Raw genomic sequence first — 20,705 nt, 5'->3', positions numbered from 1 at the left:
TAATTTGTGAAAGACTTTAATACACATCAGCTTTACAAAAACAAAGGAATTTATTGGTGCCATTTGTTATGAAGGTTCTAATCCAAATAAAGGTAAAACAGAATATGTGGGACATCTCTTTAAAAAAAATAAGCAGTACATATTGTTCTATGCAATGGAATGCAGTACTCAATGAAAAAGATATAAATAAAATATCTTATTACCCAAAGTGTTAATGGTTAAATTAAAAAGAGCCAGCACAGCTGTAGTATTTTGTAAATCACTAAGAGACAGACCTGTTCTGAAGTACTATCCTTCCTAATTTACCACACACGATTTGAGAAGCAAAGTTCAGTTCTGGAGTTGAATACAGTACATCGTTACAACCCGTAAAATAAACACACGACACTACGGTTTTTCCGCTGAAGTCCGGACTGGCCGTTGGCCTGGAAGTGGTCTCACATCTTCAGCTTTTTTCTCCGCCCTCGACCGTCCGGCGTCCCGTCCGCCTTGCGTTTCTGCGCCTGGGGAAGCGAGAGGAAGCGTCACGCGCGGGGAGACGTTAGCAAGCGCTAACCACAAAACACCGGTCCAGGGCCTTTCCCCGAATATGCAGTCTAAGCCAGGGGTGTGCAACTCTGGTCCTGGAGGGCAGGCGTGTATGCAGGTTGGTTCCGACCAATTACCTTGGCTAAATGAGCTCATTGGCTGCATACACCAACACTGCTGCACCCATAGATATTACAGTAAATAAAATAAAATAAATCCTATATGGACAAATTAGCCACTGGCAGCCATCCATGTACTTACGAACTATAGTTAAAATGTCAGACAGTGTAAATGTTACGGCTAATTAAGTAATTAAGGCGGGAAGTTGGCATGAAAACCTAAAAACAGATACCAGCCTTGCTGCCCGCCTCCGGTCTAAGCGGTCAACATCAATAGTGGTTCCAGCGCTAAAAACAGCACCAGCTAACTGCTTTTTGTTTGAAATGGAGGCCATTTCGCTTCCGTCTGAAATCAGTTTGTAATTAATTTCTCAACGATCAGACTTGCATTATACCGGGGATTCTCAAACTTGGGCTTAGGGTACCCCTGTGTAATTCAATCATAATTAGGATCCCCTGACTTAACAAGCTGTTAATTACTCCTAATTAGGAGTAAGGTGGAAAATCCAGCTTTAGTCCTGGATTTTGTTCAATTCACCTATATTTGCCAATTAGCACAATTTTTCAGCCAGGAGGTAGAACTAATTACTGAAATCAGTGGGCTGAGTTAATGGGTGGGAGAGGGGGGGAAAAAACAGGACAGGACTTTTACTTTCTGAGCCATGGACCTTCCATTAGACATCTTTAATGTCAATTGAGACATTCGGTAGGGCGAGTGCCTTTAGCACAGTGGCTCCCAACCCTGTTCCTGGAGATAAACAATCCTGGAGGTTCTCATTTCAATGGTAGCTTGGCACACCTGACTCTAGCTGTCAAATGAGCAGTGCTTTGTCAGTGTCGGGAGTGAAAACCTGCAGGACAGTAGATCTCCAGGAACTGGGTTGGGGACCACTGCTATAGTGTAACTGTGGTCTGTATTAGCACTGAGAGGACTGCAGAAGTAGATAAACAGGCTGGGCTTGAACTCACCGACGATGTTCGTGGACCCCTCTTCTTTTTCTCCGCCTTCTCCCGCTCCTCCAGCTCCATGTTCTCTCGCTCGATCAGCGTGATCAGGGTGTTGCAGCGCCTCTGCAGCTCCTGCACCAGAACACCCAACTCAGGGGCTGCTTTTCCAAGCACTCATTTGGCTGACGTTACAATCGACAGACACCTATATACAACTGAGAAACTGGAGACTGAAACGCAACCCTGGGCGGAAAGTCCTATCGACTTTTAGTTTGTTTTCCATTGACCCAGACAGTTTGTGTGTGCACCTATCCCTGTAAGAGGGCTGAACTCTAAGTCTAACCCGGGGGGGGGGACACAGCTCCGGTCCTGGAGGGCCGGTCTGTGTGCGCTCTCACCATGGCCGTCCTGGACTTGAGGAACCAGTCGAAGCGGAACTGCGGGGAGTTGCGGATGCACTGGCGGAGCTCGTCGTACACGCTCTCCTTGTCGAAGCCCAGCTTGTGCAGCATGCAGATGAGGAAGCGGTCCTCCTCCTCCGTGTAGTTCTTGCCCTTGTTGGTGCCGTAGGAGATCCTCAGCTGGTGGAAGGGGGCCTTGTAGCGGCCGATCTGAGAGAGAGAGAGAGAGAGAGAGAGAGAGAGAGAGAGAGAGAGAGAGAGAGAGAGAGAGAGAGAGAGAGAGAGAGAGAGAGAGAGAGAGAGAGAGAGAGAGAGAGAGAGAGAGAGAGAGAGAGAGAGAGAGAGAGAGAGAGAGAGAGAGAGAGAGAATGCAAGTTCATTACGTAATGCCATACTCCAATACTCTAATCACAAAGACCAGGGGTTTCTCAGTCTTGGCTAAATTCCCATTCTGGTGCAAAACGGCTGCCTTTGTATCACCCAGGTGGGTGCTACACATTGGTGGTGGTTGAGTTGAGTTTCCCCCTCATAACTGTAAAGTGCTTTGAGTACGATAAAAAAATGCTATACGAATGCCAGGAATTATTAATTACAATATGCACAGTATCCAAAGCAGAGAGGGCATATCTTGTTGGCAATGCACCATTTGAGAACGCCTCATTAGACCAAAGAGTGATGCATTGACATCTTTCTGGCCTCAGCAGTATCATTTAACATGCAATTAACTGCAGAGACGAGGTGCGCCGGCCCGACTCACCTTTGTGTCAAGTGCTTTTTTAATGCTGATGCGCCTCTGGATCCTGGCCTCCCCCCTCTCGATCTGAGCCATGATTTTCTCAATGTCCTGCAGCTCATTGCACCGCTCCCAGAACACCGCTGAACGAGTCAGGAGGACAGAGTTACACTCCATTTCACACAATATTCAACCAGGCAATTCCACATGCAGCCCCTCGCGCGACCTTCATCTCACCGGAATATTCCATGACCTCCTCCGGAGTTTTGCCTTCCACCTCGCGGGCGATGTTCTCGATGTCGTCCCGCCCCCATTTCTCGTTCGCCTTTATGAACTGGTTGAAGTCGCGCTTGTTCCAAATGGTGAAGCCCTTCGAAGTTTTGCACAGAGAAATGAAAGGTCAAACAAAGTTTCATCTAAATTCAATGAAATGCCAGAGTAACAAACAAAAAGCAGACTAACCCCTGAATGTATTTATTATGCCTGAACATGGGAGAAACACCAGCAACGGCTACTTTTAAATGTTTAATTGACAATATATGCACAGAATACAACAAAAATAAACCAATTAAGCCACAACCATAATTTAATGGGATTAAAACTAAGAGTTGCAAGGACCCCTGCCTTTCCACGATCACCGAGTCACTGGTGAAACGCAGATTAATAAATATTAATGAGACCGTTCTAAAGGCAAAAGGAACACACGGCTCCGTCGTACCTGAGAGAGGAGGTTCTCCTTCTCCTCCAGCTCCTCCTCCGACAGCGGATCTGCCTCATCGATCTTCCTCTGCTCCTCCTTCTGAACCTGAGCTGAATTGGGGATCTCGGGATTTCGGGGAACCTGATAAAAATATAAAAACATCATCCGTCACCACACCGGCTATCCTGGACTTTTACATGAGAAACTGAGCCAAAGAAGCCGCTGTAGATGTGTGCTGTCCCGAGATGCGTGCGGCAGTGCGGTGCAACGGCAGCAGGAGTGCGTACCTTGTAGCCGATGGTCTTCCTGTAGAAAAGGATCTCTTTCTCCAGAAGCTCAAACAGGCGTGGGGGGAAGAACTGGAAGTCCTGGACATTGGGCTGTTTGGGGGGCCGAGGAGCCTAGAGGAAGCAGACCAGACTGCTGTGAGGAGGTATCCGTGTAGCAAGCACCGCTCAGTGTGCTTGAATTAGCATCTGGCCCATGCTGGACACTTGTTCATACCTTGGGCACTTTGGGCTCGCTGACACGCAGGGCTTCTCTGAAGTACGCGTCCACTGCGTAGTTGGCCTTGCGTTCTCTCTTCGGGGGCTCGATCCACTCTGTGACAATCTGCCCAGGATAAACGCAGAAAAACGGTTATTAGTCATAAACACAACTTCTCTCAAAAGGCCAAAGCAGAATTGGCAGTAGGAAATCTGTGTATTATATGAAAACTGCAGGGGACTGTTTGGCAAAAAGGAATATCCATCTATCATCTGGCTTCCCTACAAGCAGGTTCCTTCACCAACAGGGATCTTCCGGCAAAATATAGATACATGATATAGACCAAGTGCAGGTGCTTTCAGAGGAAGCCTCCAGACTTCAGACTGGCCGTGTTCCACGCTTGAGAAGTGACCCTCCCCCATTAACACGCTCACTTTCATTCAGGAAGTATGACTCCAATCTCTGCAGCACAAATTTACCAACTTGATTAAAGCTGGAATTCCATGTTAACATTGCATCAAACGGTTGCAACCGTGCTACATGCCTATGGAAGGACTACATGATCACTAAAACGGGTTTTAACACCAGGACACACATGAACTCCCATTTTGATGATTTGATAGCCCTTCAATTACCTTTTTCTTCTCTCTATAGTCCTCGCCTTCGAAGTTGTACACGCTGTTCTCGTTCTCCATGGTGAAGTTCCTCAGTGAGCTCTCCCCCATATTGGACATCTTCTCTTTCATCTCCATTGTCTAAAAACACAGAATGTGCCAAAACGTTTAAAAAGTTAGCACGATAGCATTGGCCATCAGGTCACACAGCCGAAAACGGAGCCATGGGAACAGACCTTTTTCTCCCCTCTCTCCAGGATGGCGTCGATGTCCTCATCCGTGATTTCGCTCTCCTTGGACGCGAACACGTGCGTGGCACCGTGACGGATGATGGACAGCATCTCGTCTTTCCCCAGCTTATTCAGGTTCTGGTCCACTAGCCTGCCTGAAGAATGTGGAACCAAAAGACAACTTCAGCACGTTCTGAAAGTTGTGTGAACTTTCCACACCCTAAAACCTGTGTATTTTCTGAAAGATTACAGCATGTCAGGGCTAGCTCAAGTTTGAATGAAGAGTAAGATTTGCATTTAGATTCCATGGGGGATTGACGGCGGCCATTTTACCTTGCTGAATGACAATGGAGTCCAGTCTGAGCTTCATCTCGGCCCTCTCCACGATCCTCTCCTCCACCGTGTTCTCCGTGATGAAGCGGAACACGCGCACCTGCTTCTTCTGACCAATCCTGTGAGCTCGGTCCTGACGGTGGAGGAGAAACCAAGTTCAGCAAGAACAACGCCAAGGACTCCTTAACGACCTGTGGGTTCTATGAATCTTAATACTACATATGCACTGATAGTAGCAGAAGAATTATGTTGCACTAAGAAGTTAGAGCTATGGAACTGATGTATACAACTGTGTGAGCATCTGGTAAATCACAAATCAACTGCAAGTGAAAGATAGTATTCAGCTGAAGAACAAACCACTCAATATCCACTGTCACTGGAGAGTTGAGTCACAAAAGGCAACACAATAAATGACTAACCATGGCCTGGAGATCTACTTGAGGGTTCCAGTCGGAATCGTAGATGATGACAACATCAGCGGTGGCCAGATTGATGCCAAGACCCCCAGCACGGGTGCTCAACATGAAGAGGAACTTGCTGCTGTTTGGCTCATTGTAGGCGTTGATTGATTTCTGCAGGTAAAAGAATTAAAAACATTTGAAAAGGCACAGAGAATACGACATACAAAATAGCAGACCCATCTGGACCCATTCGGTCTTCAGGAAGGAGAATCGTGCCTGTCTCTCGTCGTGAGCGGTCTGACCATCCAGGCGGCAGTAGCAGTAGTTCCTCCACATGCAGTAATCCTCCAAAATATCGAGCATCCTGGTCATCTGGCTGAAGATCAGCACACGGGAGCCTGGGAGAAACGGGCAGTGATCCCTTAGACAGCCGTCATTGAAGCCTGCCAGCCTTCCAGTAATCCCAGCCAACAGCATGCAGTAATGTGGTAGCTTAACATAACATTACTTCAGCTTGAACGCTCATTTTCCAATGGTCCAGACAGATTTTCAGAGGCTGTGCTTGTGTATACTCTCCGATTATTCATCAAATAGGCTAATTTCAGTTGGAACCATTTCCTATGGCGTATGCCACCAGAGACTGCGCTCACATAAACCTTTGTGCCAGTATTGCTTTCTAAGTGTGAATAAATGCTTTTAAAATTGCCCTCATATGCACAGCCTCTAGGTAAGTTTCTGTACAAGCACACATAATGTTCTTATACTCCTGAATGTAGTGAAAACCCCTATACCTACTGCTATGAAGCTGGCAGCTGACCAGAACCCCATGTAAATGCAGAAATCCTGCAAACATAGCCCTAAACTGACACTAGCGAGATCTCACCTTGCTCTCGGAGCTTGGGCAGAAGCTTGTCCAGCACGGCCATCTTGCCGCTGTTGACAACCAGGTGCAGGTCGGTGGTGTAGGGGGGGCCGGGCTCGGCCCCGTCGAACAGGTAGGGGTGGTTACAGCACTTGCGCAGCTGCATCAGGACGTTGAGGAGACGCATTTTGTCCATCTTCCCTGCCGAGTTCAGGATGTCGATGTCCTTCATCAGAATCTTGGTGTACCTGGAGTCCAGAATATACATTTTGTTTTCATTTTCCCAGGCTGAGAACAATTTGCAATCAACAACCAGGCCAAGAAGCAAACACAATAAGACTCAATAGTTAAGGTGCTGGTTGCATGGACAAAGATTGTCTATTCAAAACTGAATTTAGTCTAGGACTAGGCTTAATTGGCATCTGCGAAACTCGCCCAATATGAATTTGTGCTGTGATTAAGTCGACAGAGCAAAACAATTGCTTCATGAAAATCGCGTACGAATACAAGCATCATTAATTGGCAGGACTCCAAGCACACTGCCCATGCACATTATCTTCACGGTAAGTGCGGAGCGTAAGAAGGGCTCATTTCACTACCCAATCAAAGCTGCTGATGGGGGCACTCACCATTCTCGCTGCATCTTGCTCAGACCTACATACATCTTCACCTCCTTTTTAGGGAGGAGAGACTTCTCCACATCGGCTTTAATACGACGCAGCAGGAAGGGCCGCAGCACCTAGTTCCCCAGAAGGACAACAGAACAAGGTTACACAGCCAGCCATGGTCCGTAAGATCATTCACAAAACACTGCATGGAAAACGTATCGCTGTAAACGGAGAAACTCACAATATGCAAACGCTCCACCAGCTTCTGGTCCCCGAGGCAGTTGTTGGTATCGAACCAGGCATCAAAGTCCTTTATTTAAAACAAACGGGAACAGTCAACATACACGGAATCACAGAACACGGGATGGGGTTTGGGGATGTACATGGACGTGCGGGGAGCCTTACCTCTGAGGAGTTGAACACGTCGGGGAGCAGGAAGTTGAGCAGGGCCCAAAGCTCGTGCAGGTTGTTCTGAAGGGGGGTTCCGGTGAGCAGCAGGCGGTTGGTCGTCTTGAACTCTCTGACGATCTCCGAAAGCTACGAGAAGACAAACTTCAAAGTCAGTTACACTGCTAGTTTCCTGTTTACAAAAAGGAGATTTATCAGGGTTTTTAGAAGACCCAGCTACTCGCCCCACGGGAACACGGTTAAACCCACTGAAAAGCTGCAGCAGAAGGCCAGGATTCTCAAAACTAAAGCCATGATTATAAATGATGTGCAACATTTGGAGTAGGGCCTGGGTTGAAATAAGCGAACTTATCCTTTAAGGTCATTTCTTTTCATGCAGCCAAGACAAGTCCCTTTTGATTTCTACTTAAAGCAAAACAAACTATGCCAGTCCCTTGATGACTTTGCCATGTTAAATCCACATCAGTGTCGATTTACAATTAGAGTGCAAGGATATGTGCTGGAAAAATCAGCACCCACACAAAGGCCTCACCTTCGACTTCTCGTTTTTGATCCTGTGGGCCTCATCGATGACCAGGTACCTCCAGTTGAACTTCTTGAACACGGCCTTCTCCCGGATGAGCATCTCGTAGGAGGTCACACAGGTGTCCCATTCCCCCGGTAGCAGCACGTCCCGGATGAAGGCGTTCTAAAAACGGCAACGGAACAGCCGCCAACGCGGTCCGTTAGGGAGTTATTACACTCACATACTCGCCTTAGGTGTTGAAAGAAGTGATAGCCAAATATTAACCACGCTTTGAGAAAAGGATTTGCATTGTACAAAAAAAAATAACCACCCACACAAAGGCCCTGTTGTCCTTGTTTAAAGTTTGTATGCAGTCTTAAAGGACCACGCGCACAGTTTACATGTTTGAGCTTTTCATATCATCATGGAGCTCTTGATTTGTGTTCCATACCGATTCAAGTAAAAAAAGAAAACATTTTGGTTTAAGTATGCAAATATCAAAGCAATATTTTTCCTGTATGTAAAACGATCATTATCGGATGACGCTGCTCAATGTTAGCACAGGGAGTTGAGCATTCTGGGTGCAGGGTTAGTGACTTTTCAAAAAAGCTTTGTGAACATTTTGTGGGGGTTTAAGGTACTAAAACCAGGAAGAAAAAGCTGATGCGTGTGGGCCTTTAAAGATTTAAGGTAGGCTGACAATGGAAAAAAACTTGTTTTCAGTTAGAACGAAATCAACACTTCAGAGCTTCCTGAAACACTTCTGAAAAGCCCTTACCCTTTCTTCCCGGTTTCCGATGAGACAGACGGCTTTGAGCGAGGGCACCCAGCGGTTGAACTCGTTCATCCAGTTGTACAGGGTGGATTTGGGCACCAACACCATGTGCGGCCCAGGGATGTTTCTGTAGTGCTTCATGTAGCCCAGCAGGGAGATGGTCTGCAGGGTCTTCCCCAGACCCTGAGGGACAGACACACGGCCTTCTGAGCACAACAGCGTGAATACTGCCAATGCAGCCAAAAGTGCCACTAAAACAAGCAGCTGAAAACTGCTGCTGCTGCTGTTTATAGTATTGACAGATGGCTGGGAGGACATCTCCAGCCGTCCTCAAGGTTAAAGTCCACACTTTAAAAAGGGGGAGAGAGAGAGAGAAAAAATATTCAAGCTAACATACCATTTCATCGGCAAGGATCCCGTTGATTCCATTCTCGTATAGAGAAATCAGCCAGTTTAACCCTCTGATTTGATAGTCCCTCAGTTTACCGTTCTTCACGTCTGTGGAGAGAGAGCAAAAACCCCACGAGGTTCAAGTTTAAGGATTTTATTCATAGCTGGACACCAGAGAGTACTGCTGCTTATTGGGTGTTTTAATAATAAATAATAAATGTAAAAAATACAGAAAAGGCAGTCAAGTGTATTTATCATGAAAAGTATTTGGAAAGCCTACAAATAAAAGGCAGCACTTTGCTTCTGGAAGATTTGGGCCAATTTTTAGCCCACAGCAAAGTGTCACTAATCTTTACTGTATATTGATGAGCAGAGCCTATTCCTCCATGCCAGCTACCAGCCCACTCGGACAGCGTTAAAGGTCAGGGGGAGGGGGGGGTGGAGACCAGCAGACATACTGCCAGTAGAAGAGCTTGTCAGCTCACTGGGACAGACTCCATTTCCTCAGCCCACCTCTCATACAATGAGATCCCTTTGTCTCATGGAGGGATCACAGAGTTTATTAGAGATGGTGTGGAAGAAACTACAGCACTGCGACTGTGAGATGCCAGCCCTACACTTACATTTTTCAACAAGCCAAACAAGCACATTGTAACACATTTAAGGAGAACCCCTTAAAAAAATGGAAGTGGTATGCAGACTGCACCATCATAACAAATAGTGCTACTGATTGGCAAGACTCTCCCAGGAAGAGAGAGAGGGCAGGAGGGAGAGAAGGGAGGATGTGCTCACAGGAGGGAGACTCGTCGAAGCGGGTGCACACGTTGGTGGCCTTGCTGTTCTCGCTCAGCAGCTCCTCATCCTCCTCCTGCTCGGTGCGACGGTGACGATTGCTGTAACGAGGGAGGGGTGGGGAGTCATTACAAACACTCATTTCCAACACTGGTAGTGCTGTTAGAACAGTATTATTACAGACATTCACTGCCAACACTGGTATACGCCATTAGAACATTACATAGGAGGAGGAGGTGGTTTAAAGGCGCATAGACACAAAGAAAAGGACCCAGACCTAGACAGAAGCTGGGGGGGGCGAAATCAGCACACTTCAGTAGACTGCACAAAAAAGTTTGTAAGTACGCAAAATTGTCTCTAAATGTAGGGTACTTAAAATTGTAGGATGATATAATTCTGGGGTTTTGCCTAGTATATTCAGGAGCATACTTTCAGGAAGTAAATATGGCACGCTGCGTGTCAAGTATGGAGGATACATTCTGCACACTGCCCATTGTACGCAAATATGTATGCACTAAAATAGTACGCCGTATGCTTAGTAGACAGTTTATTTTGAGGACAGTAGCTGATTCGGACATCCTTGGACTTGCGAGAGGGCTGACAGGCATACCGGAGAAGACAAAACATTCCCACAATGTTACTGAGATGTGTTGTGACTACTATAATACCACCTGCACATAGCAGCAACATTGTGAGAAGGCTTTGCGTTAGCTCAGGAGCAGCATACTCACTCCCCAGCGGAGAGGAGGGTCTGTTTCTCATCCTTCTTCAGACGGGGGCGGCCGGGCTTCATCTTCAGGGGGGAGGTGGGGGTTTTCTGCGCGGCAGGCTGAATGAAGTGAGCGAACACCTCCGTCTGCTTCAGCAGGTACTCAAATCTGTTAGTGCGGTCCGTTTGCTGCGGAGAAGACCAGAGGGAGGTCCAGCGAGGGGAGGGTGCATTAATCACCGCCTGACACAGGGAGTTTCAGGCAAGACAGTGACCGCAAAACAAGTGTTTAAGGTGCCCTTTTGCTGCCCGTTTGATGCAAACTGAATTTGACAGTGTGATAAAATAGGTCACATACTGTAACTATATCCCACACACACCCAATGCAGCACTGAAAGACATTTTCATTGACTTTGGGCCACTGAATAATCCAAAATAAAGCAAAGACACACAAAACACTACCATTTTCTCTTCATACGCTGGCAAGAAAGGCGGTTTGTCGTCAGACAGTTTAGAGGGCGATGCCACTTCCTGACCACCTTCTTCAGGCTCAGCCTTTCCATCCTTAGAAAAAAGAAAATTATATAATGCATAGATATTATACAATCTTACACACTGTAACCATAAATGAGCAGGTGTAATACAATGGATGAAAATGACGGCAACATGCATAATTAAGGTTGTTTTTACATAAAGTCATGGAAGATCTGTTGGTCAACATTAATGTTACAGGTGGGAACTGCAGCTAGCCCCCCCCGCCCAATTTCAACAATAGGACACGGCTATCTGCAGAACATTCTGTATTAGCTTCTAACCAAATACAGAATTATAAATACTTAGATAATATACGCCATTTCAAATATGCAAACATAAACCGCGTTAGGTTTACAATATTAGCAAATGTTACTATGGTAAAAGGCTCGGCAGCTATGTGACCATATTCTAGCCATAGCAAGCTAACGTTACCAGAAACAACGTTGTAGCCAATTAGCTACATTGCAGTGGGCTGGTTGTTTATGCTGACGTAATTTATCCAAGGTAAGTATGACCAACACGCCACCTAGTTTAAATTGCTAGCCTAACTCGTTGGGTCCTAAAACTCGGTCCCGGGTACCATTGTATGGTGGTTTTGGTGTAACTTAGTTAGCTAGCCATACATTATTTAAGAATAGCTAAATGTCACACATTGAACCGACAGATTTGAAATACGTGATGTCAACCACAGCGTAAAATATTCTGCAATTATGTGCTACTTCCTTTCGAGAGAGGCTAGCTACAATTTTTTTACTGTCAGGTGAAATCATCTGGGTTTTCACTGCTGTTTTTCAAGCCATGGCAGAACTTGAACGTGAGAACCGATTGAGAGATGACCGAAACCTTTAGCTAATAAAAACAGAAAATGTAATGGGTCCCAGAACGGAGTTTGCGAAACACTGATGTTAAATTACCCAATCAGAAGTGAATGGTTACAAAACACTCCAGATAGCTCGCTAGCAAATATATCTCGTTAACATCAATGACCAGAAGCATTGCATAACTTCAAAACGTATAGCTCCTAATAGCAATGTTTTGTTGTTAGATGAACAGTTAACAAGCTACAGAGCAAACTTTTTAATATTTTCCACTCCACATATAGGAATAGAAGTTACCGTTAGCTTAGCTAGTAGCTGACGAACCTTAGTTACCTAACCATTTTGCCCCCATTCGCGGTTGTCCATTCATTCACGTTCTCTCTCCCTGGCCAGTAAGTGCTGTTATGATACTGATAGCGAATGACAGAGCCAAGTAGGCCATAGCCGTAGCGCGGTGCGAGTCCTTAACGGTGGACGGAGGTTATCTTTTTTCCCAAGCTTGCTAACGTTAGCCGCACAAAGTTAGTTACCATTCCCTTCAAACATATGCATGACATAACTGTCCATAGAGATATCAAGCTAATGTTAACTAGCTAAAAGTAATGGGCTCAGTGTAACTTATTAAACAAGAGGACGCTCTAGTAATTAAGTCCGCGATCTACCGTGGTAAATCTTAGCACTAGCTAGCTATCGTTCGTAATACCGAAGTAAGCTGAACTAGGAAGTTTTAATGCTACCAAGCTAGCGCAGAAATGTATCCAACTAGCCAGCTATGCTACATCGGAAACCCAGAATATATGTAACAAGACGAAATGTAAAATTAGTATTTGCCCTTTTAATAACGCTAGTCGTCATACTTATAACGGAGTTTGAGTGAACCGTGTACAATTATCCTCATGTATGTTAGGATGGCTATTTTTCACAAAGGGTTTCTATTGTTCTTACCTCTCCTTCATGCTCATCCTCCATCCGCCGCTCTGCCTCCACGCTGTTGTTTTCAGTACTGGACATTGTGAGCGCCTCTTTTTGTTCGTTCTTCACGGGAGTTTAGCGAATTAAAAAACTCTATAACTGAAATAAAAGAACTCCGTGGTATAGATACAGTATTAATCTGAACATCCACGAAAGCGCCGAGTATTTACAGTCATCCAACAAGATAGACTGCACCACGCCGTCACCGTCCGACCGCAAATCTACCCGGCTTTTTCAGTAGTATCCCACCAACAGAGCTTGGCGCCAATCCTCGCGAGAGTTTACCCAAAGAGGGCGTGTACAGTCTCAAATGGAGCTGTACAGAATCGAGATCCATGTGCTCAATTATAAGTAAAAATACGTTTCTAAACAAACCAGTGATAATTGTATTTATTTCTTTTTGGAACTGTGAAAATGACTGTATTAATTGTATTGAACAAGCACGCAGATTTATGGAACTATTAACATCTAGATGTTTTACGTAAATCAGACTTCGGATTTGTCCCATCAGTTCCTCTGAAACGTAGTTTACTTCTGTATTGAATACACCTCGTATGTGGCAACCTCTGACCATTCATGTCACCATATTAGAGGACACTAATATGCTTCGAGTCCAGTCTAGTTGTTTCGCATATCTAGTGTTGAGATTACCAAAACACGGTTTAGTCAATGGCGTGGGCCTCCAGGACTGATAGTGCGATTCAATCAGAATGTCGTTAGACATTTGCATAGCTGCCAACTCTCACGCTTTCGGCGTGAGACACACGCATTTGCATGTGCGTGAAACAGGCAAATGCGTGTGTCTCACGCCGAAAGCGTGTGAGTTGGCAGCTATGCATTTGAATTAAACGTTAAGGGTGCAATGTAAACATGTGTAGTAATGTAAACAGACAGTTGTGTACACTACAGTAATACAAAGATAAATCAGAAATTAGACAACACGATTTCATAAATGAATGACCCACACACAGTTTTCTTTGTAATCCTTTGCACCTTGAATGTTTTATTTCATGAGTTGTTAAAAGTGTAACAATACCTCAGTTTTGTTTATGGCACTGGTTATAGATTTCTGCATTGTCACATTTATTTTGTAGGGTGGTTTACAGAAGTGTGCCCCTTATCAGACCCCAAAGGAAACTAGACTGTGTTTACCGTGCTGTTTAATAGAGACCGTGCTCATCAAATATATGCCGTTTCCCCACATCATTCGGCTTCCTCTGTGCAATTCTGCCACAACAGTGGAATGCTCACAAACTACTGAGGTTAAATAGCATTATCAGTTTGACCTAAGTAGTTCCAAAATCAGTGTAATCATGTTTGTTTTTGGAAAGCTGATGTCACAGGGAACAGGTTGGTGTCATTGGTGGTGTGGTACAAGTGGGCACTGAATGAAGATTTTGGAATACCGTTTAAAAATGAATCATTACATTAGGTAATGTAAGGAATGCATGCAGCAGTCAGGGTACTGACAAATGATCTAGTCACAAGACTGCTGTTTTTGGTGCCATGTTCCTGTACATTTCATCTGTCTCACACCATAAAGACCCTCCTTGTGACTTTTTAACCAGGATGTGGTAACAGAAAGAGTCAAGATACTGGAATTCTCACAATGATGCATAATGGTATGTTTTTATTTAGTCGACTTTAAAATGTACACTTGCCTTTTGATTTATTAAAAAAAATACAAAGCATCAATGTTTTATAGTTTTGTTTGCAACAAGTAAAGTTCTGATGGAGAATAAATTTAAGTACTCTGGAAATAACAGCCTAGGCACAGCTTTCAAAAGGTACATGCTCAAATATGGGAGCAAATATATACAAGATTTCCTTGTCAAAGCAAGACGCTTTGTGCCTCCTAGCTGTAGGAAAAGATTAGTGAAGCAAGAACACTTACGAACGGTAAAATTTGTCAGTACGTAGAAGACTCTTAGGCAAAAGGTGAAAATTTGTCATATTTACAGTAGACATATCACACTGTCTAGATAAGGCAGTCAGTCCGTCCCAAAGAAATCTGTGGAAATCCGATAAAAAAAATAATAAATTATAATCATCTAATCAGGAGAGAAAAATTAATCAACAAGCCAGCTACATGGCGTAATGAAGAATCAAAAATAAAATTGTGATGCAAAACATATATATAACTGGCACTTGTCAAGAAAGGCATCTTTTACAGCAAACTTGTTTCTTAAGTATTAATGGTCTACAGATGATCAGAAAACCTAATATTTAACAGTAGTGAGAGGTTTGCCGGACCACAACTGTTCAAATGATGACCTACTCATCAAAATAAATTAGAAATGGATACTTGTATCAATATGTCAATGAGTACCTGATTTATTTTTACTTTTAGAGTTTTGATACCTTGCATAAAACTAACGGAAAGCTCACAAACTTTCCGTCAAAAGCTGTCACAGTTGTTTCCACCATTTTCCTGATGGCTTAGTTCATATCATAAATCGGATACCACCATCTCAGTAGGTGCAGGATTCTACCCTGCAGAATCCGCACTTACAGTAAGCATTCACATACTATAGATATTCAATACATTTTAAGGACACCAATACACATAACACTTTTTACAGACACTTGCATTTTGCCTTGCACTTATGTGATGATGTATGAATGGCGAGAAATGAAAAAACCTAACTTCAACCTGCAGATTTAAAACACTAAGAAAACTCCTCTGATTGCACATTCAGACTTGAATTTAAAAGGAACCTAAAGATGCGTGAATATTAAAATTCTGAAAATCTGGATCCACTGTCATTTCTCAGATACACCTGGAAATATAAAAAGTATAACACTTCTTTTGAAAAAAGTGACCTAAAAACATGGATCTTACTGCTAAAATGAAGTTGACAACAAAAAAAGCATGAATTTCCCCACAACAGACTGAAACAAAGTAGTGTGACAGAGCCTGTCACAGCGGCGTTAGTAATGCGAACGTGTGAATGCTTATTTTCCCAACGAGGCCCAGTCCCGTCAGCAGCTGAAACAGTACGTGAGAACTAGAGCGCGTGGAAACTAGACGACGCAATGCGAGAAAGGCTTTACTGGTCCTAAGGTCGCCTGCTTTAGCAACGTCTCTGCAGGCTCCAGCCCGACCGAGATGGGACACTTCTCCCACGATGCACCGGTGCCACGGCAGCGAGCTTAAGTCTCAGAGCCGATGGGGTGCGGCGGTTCAGGCAGGTGGCGCTGTAAACAGAACACTGAGGTCCGTGCGCGCGGTCCAGTCTGCCCCGCATGGAGCGGGGTTTGGGCCGGGCGGGGCGGGGCGGGGCGGGGCTGCGGCAGCGTTTTTGGGGGTCTCGGCCTGGCCGCTCACTTGGGCCCTTTGGAGAGAGAGTCGGTTTCGGTCGACTGCCGCCCGTCGTTCCAGGCCTCGCGGGTGTTCTTCAGGGCCTGTGTCCTGTGCTGGTCCACCACCACGTAATCCACACGCTCATCCGACACCGTGCTGCCTGTGCCACTGCTCTTCTTCTGAGGAACACACGCGTCAGAGTCACACACCGTTTCTACTGGACACTGCCAATGTAACCTTCATTTGAACTTTCTCCTATTTACCGCCGAAACTCCAGGAGAGCTTCCGAGCTTGTGTTTGTTTTCTTTGTTAATCGGCACCTAACTGATCAATTAAAACGGTGGACTACACAGGAAACTCACTCACCCTGTTTCACAAAGCAGGATTACAGAGTTGGCTGGACAACTGCACTGAGTAAAACCCAAAACCCTCTTGAATCTGGAACATGGACTTAAGTAAAAAGAGCTGTTTTGCTCAGTGCAGTTATCCAGCTAACTCGTAGTTCTTGCTTTGTGCAATCCCCCCCCCCCCCCCCCGTTTTATTGGTCTGGTGTGCCTAGACTGGATTAGTGTGCCAACTAAAACCAGCATACCCACTGGCTCGCTAGAACCAGACTCACAAGACCAACCTCAAGAAATCTTCCCGGAAAAAAGGTATACCTTTCGAGGGGGAGTGGATTTGCCGGGATCCAGGTCTAAGTCCAGATATTCCACCTGCTTGTCTCCTTTGGGCTTCACCATGGGGCTGCTTCCACCTTCCGCGTTCATGGGAGCGTTCAGCTTCATGTTCTAAAAGTGGGGGACACCCGTCACACAGGGACCTAGGCCCACAGAAACAAAAACTACAGCCACACACCAACTACGAAGAAGCATAAACATATATATAACCTCTAAACTAGAAATGAGACGCAATGTAACTACAGAGATGGGAGGAAACGCTAGTACAGAGATGAAATCAGCAGACAGGACATGTTTTTGCTCAGTTTGTGTATGTGTGCACGACAACCTTTGATAAACTTGTTTATTTTTCATAACTAACAAAACAGGAAACCAAACCAGGCTGTTATAGAACAGAAAAGAGTTTAACAGAAATGCACTTTTTTTTCTTCTCTAAACTTAATTTGATAAAACAACGGCTCTTCGGTCAACTGAAGCATGACTCTCCCCCTGTACTTCTCTCTTGGCTAAAGACAGAGGGGAAGTTTTTTGGGTTTGGTGCCCTGACGAAGAACAATCAAACCCAATCTCTCTCAGTTCAGTCTGAAGGAGTGACTCCCCTGTGGAATAAACCCTCCCCCTAACCCACTGTAGCCTTTTCCTCACCTCCTCCATCTTGTCAAGGCCCAACACCTCCCTCTTAACAGGGGTGATGGGAACAGTGCAGTAGAAGGACTCCTCCTCTCTACAGAGCAGGGGGGGCAGGAGGGAGAGTGGACAGTCAGCACACAGACACAGAGAAACAGAGAGGAGGAGAGACTGGAAGAGAGGAGAAAAACCCTGAGAAAAAATAAAGAGAAGGAAAAGGAGCGGCAAATGATTGAAAGGCCAGGCGCTCTGTGAGAAGGAGGGGCCGTCATGAGGCCGGGGGCCAAAAGGACAGGAACACACACTCTCACACAAACACTCTCACACGTGCATGCACGCACGCACGCACGCATGCACAAACACGCATGCGCACACACACACTCTCTCTCTCTCTCTCTCTCTCTCACATACACACACACACTGAGACACACTCTCTCTCACACACACACGCACGCACGCACGCGCTCTATCTCTCTCTCTTTCTCTCTCACACACGTACGCGCGCGCGCACACACACGCGCGCGCACGCACACACACACACACACACACACACACACACACACACACACACACAGAGGCAACACACGCACAGAAATAAAGTAGCCCCAGTCATTACTGATGAACCCCTGATGAACCCTTTTCACTGCCAAACACACAGGCTTGTTCCCTTCACAGAATTCAGAGCATTCATGCATTTTTCAAAATACATGAAATTAAACCAGGATGTTCCAGTACACAGAACACTGGTTCTTTAAAGAGTCGCCAAAGCCTCAACAGTCCTGTACGACCTTTCGAAATTTAGGTGAACTGGTATTCAGCAGCGAACAGCACAGTGCTTGGCATCATTCTACGAAAAAGGTCCATAGACACAGAGGAGGAAATCACACCGAGCTAACGCACGCTGAAGAGTAAATTAAAACAAATTTAAAAGAGCATGAAGGAGGTGATTCAGGAGATCCGGGAGAAAGAGGAGGCTGGAGGATGAGGAGGGAAAGAAGCTGGGAAAAGAAAACGAGGAGTCCTTCTATCAGCGCCCCACAGAGGCCAGGAAGACGTTGGGGGAGTCCCAACGTTACGGCTGTCTCACGCTGATGACCTCAGCAACAGTACACCGAGTATGCCAGGTCTGCTTAGTCCCAGACCTTAGTCTCACGTACGTGGTGGAATCCCATTTTTTATGACACGAGGCTGTTTTAGCCAGAGACCCACATGGAACAGTGTGATTACAGCGAACATTTGTGGACAGTACTCATGTCTCGAGCTCTCTATCGACATTTCACAAGAGCAGGCTGGAATGCTTACCCTGCAAAAACCAAAAAGTAAATCAATCTCAACAAGTACGTCAGTTGTATATTCTGACTTAAAATCTTATTTCTATTACTTTTTTGCTAAAGCAGACAAAAATATTGCCAATGAGGCAATAAAAAAATGAGACTGCTTAACTCATTGCAAGATTTGCCAATGGGGTAAGAAAGTTTCACTTTCAAGCAAACAGTAACTTAAAACAGGCTAACATTTTGAGAAGTCTCATTACAAGACTAAAACCCACTGTTGAGACAGACTTTTTTGCAGTGTAAGTACAAAAAAAAAAGCTTGTGTTGTTCTATAATTTATAGGATTCTTGGTAGCTCACCACTTTTTGTTAATAAATCAGGCTTATCAGAAGCATGGAAGGGCAAAAAGTCAGTACAAATAATAATAATAACAATAATAGTCATAATAATAAGTGGAAATCTATTCCTATAAAGAAAGGACAATTAATACATTTTAAGGAACTGAGATTGATCAAAAACAAAAGCAAAGAAATATATCCACAGGAAGCTTAAAAGTAAAACATCAAGAAACAAAGCTCACAAAAAGGGGAGAAATGTTTTTATATTTTGCGAAAGGAGGAAGAGTAGCCTCGGAGTTGATTTTACATACTGGTTCATCTGTGCTCATATTAGGGACGACCATGGATACATAATTCTCCTCACACTCCTCCGAGTCAGTGCTGGAAGCGGTGCTGTGCACCGATGGGGGTCTGGGCGGCATAGGGAACCTGGAGGGACTGAGCATCAGGACACGGCTTACACACTCAATCACCTCTTTACACACTCAATCACCTCTTTACACACTCAATCACCTCTTTACACACTCAATCACCTCTTTACACACTCAATCACCTGCTTACACACTCAATCACCTCTTTACACACTCAATCACCTGCTTACACACTCAATCACCTGCTGACACACTCAATCACCTGCTTACACACTCAATCACTTGCTTACACACTCAATCACCTCTTTACACACTCAATCACCTGCTTACACACTCAATCACCTGCTTACACACTCAATCACCTGCTTACACACTCAATCACTCACACAGCATCCTGCCTGCAGTACCCGGCCGTGGCCAGCAGAGGACCTTGTGGCGACTGCAGCAGCGCTCTGTGACCAGCAGGGGGCCTCAAAGCACACAGACTGCCTGCAGTACCACATTCTAGCCAGCAGGGACACTCACGGCACACACATCACATGCAGGACTACCGAGCAGCCGAGGCTGGCCACTCACTGTGCAAAGAGCAATGAATGGAACTGCCTGAACTGTGTGCTGCAAAGGTTGGTCAACAAAGATTTGAATAATGTGTTTGGAATTTTCTGGAAGAAAATAAACGAGTTGAACAGATGCTACTACTTCTAATGACTAATGACTCCTACTGCGTTTAAATTGAAGTGCGTAGTGAAGTATGAAGCCAACTAGTCATTAGTGTGTCGTTCTACTGTTGGTTCCTACATGAAGTGCTTCGAGTGAAGATGAGACCACGGGCAGAGCTAGCGGGAGGCAGGCGAATGACGGCGTCGGTGACATGCAGGGACACTTACTCCCGAGCAAAGGACCGGGTGACGGGCGAGCGGACAGGAGCTGGAAGCTCCTCCCACTCTGGCACGGGCTTAATCTCCAGTGGCGCTGGTTTAGCTACAGGAGAAAAAGAGACACGGTTACCATCTTCGCCAAACTCTTCAAGCACATTTACAGGAGAATAACGCAACCCATATTACATCACTGAGGAACATCTCACAACATGCTGAGCCCTTCTAAGAGTTTACTCTGGGCTCCAAACACAATGTAACAGACCATTATCCCCTCTAATTGTTAGTAAAGATTTTTTTTAAACACAGACTTCTAGCAAACATGTCTCAGGTCAACTATCTCTCAAAAGACACTTGAAAGGGAACTTCAGA

At 45.2% G+C, this 20,705-nt stretch overlaps 2 protein-coding genes across 12 annotated transcripts in view; both read right to left on the bottom strand.

Annotated features, from left to right (window-relative positions):
* Positions 1–31: 31 nt before the first annotated feature.
* Positions 32–13,125, bottom strand: smarca5 (SWI/SNF related, matrix associated, actin dependent regulator of chromatin, subfamily a, member 5). The gene is made up of 24 exons (XM_061251284.1): positions 12,840–13,125; positions 11,005–11,106; positions 10,565–10,731; positions 9,834–9,934; positions 9,049–9,149; positions 8,655–8,834; positions 7,904–8,059; positions 7,369–7,500; positions 7,205–7,273; positions 6,985–7,094; positions 6,377–6,603; positions 5,770–5,891; positions 5,512–5,664; positions 5,093–5,225; positions 4,766–4,914; positions 4,551–4,670; positions 3,934–4,041; positions 3,717–3,830; positions 3,448–3,570; positions 2,967–3,099; positions 2,754–2,872; positions 1,994–2,206; positions 1,617–1,727; positions 32–503 (listed from the first exon to the last, which is right to left on the bottom strand). Exons 1-24 carry the CDS (start codon positions 12,903–12,905, stop codon positions 438–440), a joined length of 3,075 nt encoding a protein of 1,024 aa, XP_061107268.1. The 5' UTR covers positions 12,906–13,125; the 3' UTR covers positions 32–437.
* A 1,342-nt stretch (positions 13,126–14,467) lies between these two features.
* gab1 (GRB2-associated binding protein 1) overlaps positions 14,468–20,705 on the bottom strand; it is a 63,887-nt gene continuing 57,649 nt past the window's right edge. For 9 of the 11 annotated variants that reach the window (XM_061251230.1, XM_061251226.1, XM_061251231.1 and 6 more), the window contains 4 exons: positions 20,346–20,439; positions 19,399–19,525; positions 16,831–16,959; positions 14,468–16,349 (listed from right to left, as the gene is read on the bottom strand). In XM_061251230.1, the coding sequence (XP_061107214.1) occupies positions 16,191–16,349; positions 16,831–16,959; positions 19,399–19,525; positions 20,346–20,439 (509 nt within the window). In that variant the 3' untranslated portion in view covers positions 14,468–16,190. Of the gene's footprint in view, positions 16,350–16,830; positions 16,960–17,493; positions 17,573–19,398; positions 19,526–20,345; positions 20,440–20,705 lie in introns of all 11 variants that reach the window. The other 2 variants (XM_061251227.1, XM_061251228.1) reach the window with 2 other exon arrangements.

The sequence above is a fragment of the Conger conger genome, chromosome 8 (genome assembly GCF_963514075.1).
Source record: "Conger conger chromosome 8, fConCon1.1, whole genome shotgun sequence".
NCBI lineage: Eukaryota > Metazoa > Chordata > Actinopteri > Anguilliformes > Congridae > Conger > Conger conger.
The sequence above is the reverse complement of the archived record's forward strand: the minus strand, read 5'-3'. Positions and strand labels throughout refer to the sequence as shown.